The 9,393-nt window shown below is 41.6% G+C and overlaps 1 protein-coding gene across 1 annotated transcript; it reads right to left on the reverse strand.

The window, feature by feature from the left end:
• Nucleotides 1–1,148: 1,148 nt before the first annotated feature.
• Nucleotides 1,149–9,203, reverse strand: LOC116762405 (histone H2A type 1-C). Its single transcript, XM_032649322.1, has 2 exons — nucleotides 8,641–9,203; nucleotides 1,149–1,305 (listed from the first exon to the last, which is right to left on the reverse strand). The coding sequence occupies exon 1, from the start codon at nucleotides 9,146–9,148 to the stop codon at nucleotides 8,756–8,758; it is 393 nt and encodes a 130-aa protein (XP_032505213.1). The 5' UTR covers nucleotides 9,149–9,203; the 3' UTR covers nucleotides 1,149–1,305; nucleotides 8,641–8,755.
• Nucleotides 9,204–9,393: the final 190 nt, after the last annotated feature.

Below are 9,393 nucleotides of genomic sequence, written 5' to 3' on the forward strand. Positions count from 1 at the left end.
AGGGGCAGGCAGATTGGGAGGGTGTGCCTTCTAACTCCTGCGTGAGGAAATGGCCATTTAACCAGGTAATTAATGAAACTATCTTCCTCTGTCTTGGTACCATATTTCATTTTTTCATGCCAGGCTGGAATTTGGGGAGCCTGATCCTATTACAATTTATTATATATAACTCTCACAAAAGAAGTAGTGTTGAAAAATTAAATAATTTTGTTTGTGCTGTTCTTTAGAATTCCAAACATTTTTTTTTCATTTTCATAGTTAATTAAGGTACGTATTACCTCCATTTTACAGATGAAGAAACTGGGGTTCAAAATGAGCTTGGCCAAAGCCACAGTTTTCTTTTCTGCGGTACGCGGGCCTCTCACTGTTGTGGCCTTTCCCGTTGCGGAGCACAGGCTCCGGACGCGCAGGCTCAGCGGCCATGGCTCACGGGTCCAGCCGCTCCGCGGCACGTGGGATCTTCCCGGACCGGGGCACGAACCCGTGTCCCCTGCATCGGCAGGCAGACTCTCAACCACTGCGCCCCCAGGGAAGCCTCAAGCCACAGTTTTTAAGGAGAAGAACCTTGAGTCCAAGCCAAGAGTGACTTGAATTTCTGTTCATTTTCCACCATCCCAGAGGAATATGAGAACAATTTCCATCTTGCTGTACATCAGGGTTTGTTATTCTGGAATTGCTTTATGTGCCTACCAACAGGAGACAGGTTACATGAACTGTGATGTACTTGTGATGCATTCACAGTACAATACCATGAGACAGTGTACAGGATGTCCCCTATGTTCATATCTGGAAAGTTTCCCAAGATATACTGTTATAGAAAAGAGTAAGTGTATACAGTCTGCTATCTTTTAAGAATGAAAACTGGGGGAGATAAAACATGCGTTCATTCTTGACTCACATCAGCACGAATTAACAATAGGCAAATACACAAGGAAAATAATGTTACCTAGGGAGAGTGGGGTAATCCAGTGAGGAGTGGATTCTCAACATATACCTTGTTATTTTGATTTGGTTGAACCCTGTGAATGTATTACTTATTCAAGAAATTAGGTACATTTTGTACTAAAGAGAGCTTCTCCACAATAATATTTACCACCCCTTCCCTTTTACTCTCTTTATCCCGAAGACACACAGTACACACGAAGAAAGAAACCCAAGTAAGTTTTTAATAGGAAAAAATTTGCAGGTACAGAATCAATCAATGATGTCAGAACACAGATGCCAATCCATTTATTTCTGAGAATTGATGAGTTTGACAGACACTCTGGATCTAGGCATCTCTTTGTAGTGAGAAGTTTTTGAAACCTAAGGGGAGAGAAGAAACCAAAGTAAATGTATTTGGGAACTTCTTTCTTAACCTTCCTCAACATATGCAGAAAAACTTACAAACCTCTTTCCTCATAATGAGTTTGGTTCATTCTGTGTATCAGCCCTTTTCATTTCCTCATATACACACTCCCCATGGTAAGAGGACCCAGCCTCCCCGGGAAATGCTCTAATTTCGCTCTTCAGATAGGGTTGCCAGATTTGGCAAATAAAAATACAAGATGCCTAGTTAAATCTGAATTTCAGATAAACAACATCTTTTGTTGAATTATAGCATGTCTCATGCCACATTTGGGGGCATACTTATACTAAAACAATTACTTGTCACTTAACTGAAATTCAAATTTAACTGAGCATCCTATATTTTATCAGGCAACTGTATCCTCAGATGCTAACTGGAGGGAGCTGGTTAAGTGCACTTGAACATGTTAGCCCAGAGGGACAAAAAGTACCTAGCCCGGTGTGCTACCAAATAGAATTTTCTGCATTGACAGACATGTTCTACATCTATCTGTCCAATGTAGAAGCCACCAGCAACTTGAAATATTGTTAGTGCAACTGAGTACCTGAATTTTTAATTTCATTATTTTATTTAAATTTAAAATGCCACATGTGGCCAGTGGTCTATCTTGGACAAAGTAGCTCAAGTACCAGTCATGTATCTCCCTCCAAATGTAGCAACTGGAATTTAAAACCGAGTGGTAGCTAAAAAGATACATCACCCGGAAATAAACTCACAAATCCCTGCGGCTTAGTGATTATTCCGTTTCCGTGCAGATATAAGTTCTGTTGCCAACACATTAATTCTGAGGATTCATTCTGAGTATTTACTGAGGATGTGACATGCCAGGGAGTGGAGATGTATGATAGAATTTTTCAACAAACTTACCCTGTAGATGATCGTGTAAACTGTATAATCCAGCATTAGACTGTAAAAGCCACCAAGGTGCCCTATGTGCAGAGCAGGCATTGTAAGGGGATGAAACAGCATTGATTTGGTCACACACATCAGCTGTGTGACCCTTTTCCTTCCATGACTCTAAGCAAGCATTAGTAACCACAGACCCAGTAGGGTATTAAAGAGGATTCTTTTATACATGGTATCAGCCAGCAGAGAAGACAGGCCCTTAAAGGAAACTGAGCTTCCTGGGTCACTGAGACTTATCAGGAAACATTAAGTCTGGTGAGGTTAGTGCAGAAACCTGGCAAAAGGTAGAGTGTGGAAAACAAATGGTGTATATGGTACTTCCAAATTTCACTGCGGTCCTGGTAGCTGCATAGGGCAGTAGGCAGTGCATTAACAATGGTTAGTGGGCATTTTTACACAGAAATTCAGATAACCATGTGCTTTCTGGGCTCTGAGAAGGCTTTTGGGGCTACAATATCCATTCCCTGGTTCATTCACCAGCGAGTTGAGTCCCAGGCCTTCTGTTAGATGTTAGGATGTCACAGACCAGGTCTCACTTCATGAAACAGAGAGTATAATGGGGAGAGGCAAACAACAAGGGAGCTGATAAATAAAATCTTAGAATGTATTTTAAAGAATCTCAACAAGATGATTGATAGAAAGTAACTTGGAGTGAGACGTGAGCAGAGGGAGGTTACTTATTTTTTTTATTTTTATTTTTTTTTGCGGTATGCGGGCCTCTCACTGTCGTGGCCTCTCCCGTTGCGGAGCACAGGCTCGGGACGTGCAGGCTCAGTGGCCCTGGCTCACAGGCCCAGCCGCTCCGCAGTATGCGGGATCTCCCGGACCGGGGCACGAACCCGTGTCCCCAGCATCGGCAGGTGGAGTCTCAACCACTGCACCACCAGGGAAGCCCGGGAGATTGCTTTTTTATTTTACTTTCTATACTTGAAGTTACAAACTTAATTCATGCTCCTTTTAACACTTTACACACATGTTTACACAGGTTAACAAGATCTCCTCATATAACCTCACATAATGGGGCTTTTATTTCTAGATGGTAGACACCGTCTCTTCCCTAGTTTCTACTATCTATCTATCTATCTATCTGATATTGCTTTGCATTACGAAAGGTTGAGTGTGTCTTAATAAATTTTAATATATATTGCCAGGAAATTTTCTCAAAAGATAATATGACTGTGGCACTCCTTCCTCATCCTCAGCATCCTAGGTATTATTGGTTTTAGTGGTTGTCTATCCATAGGTGGGAAATGCTATTCATTTGTGGCTATGAGATGCATAACCTAACTTTTAGGAAGGTGAACAGTTCTATGTATTTTGGTTTGTTTTTTCTCATATGCACTATTTGAATTTAATAAAAGGTATAAAATATCCTGTTCAGTAATTTTTTTCTATTATTGTTTGCCCTTTTCTTAGCAGCTTGCAGGTCTTCCTTGTAAATGAAAGTCATTAACCTTTTGTGTATAATGTTTTACAAATCCTTTATCCCAATTTACTGCTTGTTTTCTACTCTTTTTATGGAATATTGCATCTTAAGTTTATTTTTGTCCTATGTGGTCTGTGTCCCTTCCTATATGGCATTTGTGTTTCCTGCCTGGCTTAATAATGACACCTCCCCCTCAAAATACACACATACAAAACTGAATTTATACAAAGTGTGTCCCTAAAATTTCATTTAGTATTTGTATTTTATACTTAGCTCTTTAATCCATCTGGGTAGGTCTATTTCAGATAGGCCTGTCTGGAGAAGAGCTTGAGAACACGCTCGCCAGAAGAAAAATCAGAGGATGGGCATTGCAGAGAAAGAGACCAACAGTACAAATGTCTTGAAGCAGCAAAGGGCTTGGCAGGTGGAAGAGAGATCAGTGTAGCTGGACAGGGAGATGGAGATGAAGTCAGGGAGGTGGGCAGAGGCCAGGGTGGTCATGGATGGCTCTTCAGGTCATGGTAAGGAGTATGGTAAATAAATTAAGATATGTATTAAAGGTATAGGTGAAGTGACTTACAGATAGTTTGGATTTGTGGAGATGAAGGAAAGGGAGCAAGGCTCATTCCTAGAATTTTCGCTCGAATAAATGGACTTACAGTAATGTCATTTACTGAGCTGGGGAGGATTGGAGGGAATAACAGGCTTAGGAAGCATAATGTAACTCTTGTGTCTTGAATGTATTTAGGTTGAGAGGTCCGTTAGGGCTTCAAGCGAAGGTGTCAAGTAGAAATCTGTATGCACACATTTGCATTTCAGGGAAGACAGCAGGACTGGAGATGTAAAATTGGAAGTTTATTGCATATAGACAGACTTTGAAACTACAGTACTGATAAAAATCATCAAGGAGACAGAGTAAACAGGGGCTAGTACTGAGCTCCAAGGTTCTAAAATTTAGAGCATTTTCAGATAGAGCCATTTTGAGATAGATTTTGAATGCAAGGGCAATTTGTCATGGCGTAAAGTCAGGGCCTGTACTTTCAGCTCAGGCTATCACTGAGTACAGGGAAGAATAGACATGCTCAGCTGCTGCTGCCTGGTGCTGTGAGAGTGAGGAACGTGGTAAAAGTTTAAGCTCCAACTGGCAGACAAGCAACATACAGCAGAGACCCTGAAACTTAGCACACTTGCTTCTTTCAGAAAGAACCTCAATTATAAGTAACTCGTGTAAGTCTAGGTCTTAACAGATGCTTGTCCTATCACCCTGCCTAAACTACAACTTAGCTAACAACTGTAATCTAATTAAGTCCAATGAATTTCTGATATTTTTTTCAATATGACTACATTAATTCCATGTCCTAGAATTCGTTTTATTTTAAAGTATACATGTTACGTTCCAAATTCTTTTGGCGTTATAATGATTATACTTATTGAGTTTTTTCATAAATTTGTCTACTTATTAATGATACAGTTTTATGGGTATAAATATAGACTGTAATCTGCCTTTTGGTAGATCTCCTGGTGATGCTAATCTTATTTTGCTACAAGATCAAGGTACTGAAATAAAATAGAGAGGGAAGAATACTGGGGCTACATGTGAGCCCTTATTCTCAATTTTGGTATGTACGGGGATTCCTCAATTAAATTCCTAATGTTTCCTAGTAACCCACATGCATTATACTTCACAGGAATATTTACATTTATAATTATAATTCAGGCTCAACAGGCGACAAATCCCTAGAAGGTAACCTACTTCTAACCTTAAAATATACAATTTTTTTTTACAACTGGTTATAAAATTTATCACACTTGTAAAAAAGAGTTCAAATGATACATTTTAAAAATAGAATGTGAATGGATAATGGATGGAGTAAAGGAAAGGATATTGCTGCACAGATTATTTGGAAATTTTAAAGAAGATTTTTTATTTGGCGATGCTGTATCAAAGTGATCTGTGTTGTTCGGAATATGCTATATAATTGAATGATGATTCTGTCTCAGCCTCACATCTCAATAAATCCCTTTGATACATATCTTGTCCCTGGTGGCCAGGTGTCTTCAGTAACTGGAAGCCCTGGGTTTACGATTCACATCAACTTGCCCCAATTTATATGGTTCTCTCCAGGACCCTTGAGGCATGGTAGATGGAGACCTACTCAAGGGCTGGAAACCAACTAAAGCTACTGAGAGTTTATTGCCCACTAGAGAATTTTCCCAAGTGCTAACTAGGGCTTTTGGATATAAACAGTGACATTTCAAAGTAGGAGGTGAAGAACTATGTTGGAGAGGGGAAGCTAGGCCAGAGCTGTGAGGAATGTCCTCTGCTTAGGGAATAGCCTCTTAGCAGTACCTTTTAGGTAAGAGGTTATCAATTGGCACCTTCTGTGTTTCTTTGAAGCTCCCAAAATAAGTTGCCAATGCAAATTGGATTTTTCAGAAGGGATTTTCTACTGGTAAGAGAAGATATTATTAGCAGCCTTTAGTCTGGCATGTAATTAATGTCTCCTCTGGTAATAAACTGACCCTCTAGAACAAAGTACTTCCTGATGGCCCAGCCACTGACTCAGCTCAACATTTACTCAATGTGGCCCAGCCACTGACACAGCTCAACATTTACTCAATGTCCGATTATCAAGTGTTTATTGTATGCCAGGGTCTATGCTGACTATCAACAATTTAACAAGATGTGGTCCTTGACTTTAAGGAGGTCTCAGTGAAACACACAAAATTAACACGATGTATCATTCACTCTTAAGTAATCCAAAACAAAGTTTTGTTATTGGAGCCCAGAGGGGAGAATTCAAGTCCTCGCTAACTCCTTTCTTCACCTACCACAATAAATTAGTTTATCAAGTCCTTTGGTTCTTTTTTTTTTTTTCCTTTGGTTCTTTACTAAACCATCTCCCCACTTGTCCCCTTGTTTCACTTGTCACATACTAAATCAAAAGTATATTGGTTAACACAAAAATATGTGGCTAGCACACTGTCAGGATTTACCTCCCTCCCTTATGTAGATTCCAGGGAGATTACCTCTCCTCCTTCTCTTAAATTTTTCACAGAGTTTACGATACAATTAGTAACATTCTGGTATGTGGGCAAAGTTAAATCAATTATGTATTGAATTTTTACTCCTTTCATTATTCTGACAACCTCTTAGGGAGCAGTTGGTTATAAAATTGCCAGTGGTTAGAAGTATTGACTTCCTGACCTTGGGGCTTAGACAAGTTTTTTATGCTGTCTTCCTGTCTCTTCATCTTTAAAATTGGGATAGGAATAGTACTTATCTCTAAGATTGTTGGGTTAAATTAATATGCTGGAAGCATGTTGACACACAGTAAGTGCTTACTAAGTGTTGGCCATTACTTGAGCACCCCGCGTTCTAATTTCAGAACACACACTGCTGAATCCACTCTTTTCATCACAAGACAAGCAAAGGCATACAGGAAGAAATGGACGCTGGGAGAAGTTAAGCACCTAGCCCAAGGTCACCCACCTAGTTAAGTGTTGGAGCTGGGTTCAAAGGCAACCTGGAAAGTCAATGAAAAGTATCCCAAGGCTTATATAAAGCAATTGCAACCTAAGGATCCAAGTTCTCCAACATACAAGAAATGCTGGGCGTAAAGAACCCGGTCCTCTCAGTGGACCCCTACCTGAAATGCTGTGAGGCCGGACCTTCCCCAAACTGATTTTCATTCCTGCTATCCTTAAAAATTAAGGAAATTCTAACGTGCGGCCATCAAGGTGCTCACTTCTTTTCCCGCCTTCACCAAACACCCAGACCCTCTAGCCCCGGTTCTTTGGCTGGTAGTTTCAAGGCCGGGGTGGGGGTGGGGGGTAGGGGGATGCGCGGGAGGAGGGGAAGAGAGGGATGGAGGCTGCCTCAAGACCGCAAAGTGTCTGCCAACATGAGAATGAGAAAAGTGCGTTCACGGGAACCAGATTCTGTTTAGATCCTCTTTCCCCACACACTCGGATCTGAACGCTCCAAAAGAACTGATGCCACGCAAAATGCTTCAGTGAAGCTCCAGAGATGTTTGAATGAGGGTGCGTCTACCCTGGGCCGCACAGGTCCCAAGTTTTGGCCTACTCAGGCTCCTTGCCTACTCATCCAAGCACAAACTGAGTCATGCGGAAGAAACGTTTACTTGATGAGACTCAATCCCGGAAAATAGGATCCTAGGAATTTTTGCACAGTACCAGATCGACACTTTTGGGTTGGAGCAGCTAACTTACCAGATCCCTAGTAGTTAACTATTTTAGGGAGGCCTGCAGCCCTACTCTATCCCTTTTGGGGCTGCGTTAGGGGCCTAGGCGTTTGAACCTCTATTAACTATAGTTCGTTGAATGTCAGGCACTAATCTAGGTTACAGGTGTTAAGCGGTTTGTCGAAAGAAAAAAAAAAAAATCAATGGAAACACCATCACTCTATCCCCAATTTACATACAACAAAACTACCAGGTTAGAAATTGGCCCCAAATCTCACAATTTGTAAATGTGGGGAGAAGCCACAATTAGTCTAGATTCAGTCTGTTCTAAGCTACCATTATGTTAACTCTAGGTAATCAATTTTTCAAAAGCCCCTTTCAGTACGTGGTAAATTTCAGATGATACGTTGAAAGTTAGCGGGAGCAGAGAGTCTAACTCCCTTGCGGGATTAGGAAAGACGGGTTGTCTGCAGCCTAGAACGAGGCTTCTAAGAGGTTCTGGCCATTTCACTCGGCATGTTCATTTGAGACCACCGTATATCCACCCCTGCAGTTAAACCGTGCTTAGGCTTTACTGACTAAAGGCAGATCACTCGACTGTCTGAAATGCCTAACCACTTCGTGGATCATTAGACCTTAACCGATTTACCGCGTTCTGCAGAGAGGCAGATTTCTAGTAACAATGAGAGCCTTTTCTAAAGATCTAGAGAGATTTTTCTTCCACTTCTTGTTATCTTGGATAAAAATTAACTTACCTTCCTTTTCCTTTAATATTCCAAGTGGTGTTAGCTCTTCCTTTGAAATAGTGGGGGGCTCTGAAAAGAGCCTTTGGGTTTGAAAGCACTTCCGGAAACTCAAATCCCTGTCAAATCACTTGCCCTTGGCCTTGTGATGGCTCTCGGTCTTCTTAGGCAACAGCACCGCCTGGATGTTCGGCAAGACCCCGCCCTGAGCGATGGTCACGCGGCCCAACAGTTTGTTAAGCTCCTCATCGTTGCGGATGGCCAGCTGCAGGTGGCGTGGGATGATGCGAGTCTTCTTGTTGTCGCGCGCCGCATTACCAGCCAACTCCAGTATCTCAGCCGTCAAGTACTCCAATACCGCCGCCAAATACACCGGCGCGCCAGCCCCGACCCGCTCAGCGTAGTTGCCCTTACGAAGTAGGCGATGCACTCGGCCCACGGGAAACTGGAGACCGGCCCGCGAAGAGCGAGACTTCGCTTTAGCCCGAGCCTTACCACCTTGCTTGCCACGTCCAGACATCGCAAAATAAACAGAAAAGAAACAAACAAAAAAAGAGTACTTATCAAAACAAACCAAGTCTGAAAGCAGATAGAACACTGCTGCTTTTATAGGCATTTCCTGGGGAGTAAGTCCGATTGTCTGATTGGTTAGTACCAAGATTCAACTAAGTAGCCAATAGAAAAGCTTTATTTCCATACCTCATTTACATAGTTCTGCCCATAGATGACAGCCTTGCTGTTTGTCTTCCAATTAACTAAGACGCA

This window comes from Phocoena sinus, chromosome 11 (genome assembly GCF_008692025.1).
Source record: "Phocoena sinus isolate mPhoSin1 chromosome 11, mPhoSin1.pri, whole genome shotgun sequence".
Taxonomy (NCBI): Eukaryota; Metazoa; Chordata; class Mammalia; order Artiodactyla; family Phocoenidae; genus Phocoena; species Phocoena sinus.

Excerpts from the sequence above, each read along its gene's own strand:
- LOC116762405 (XM_032649322.1), bottom strand. The coding sequence starts at position 9,148 with ATGTCTGGACGTGGCAAGCAAGGTGGTAAGGCTCGGGCTAAAGCGAAG.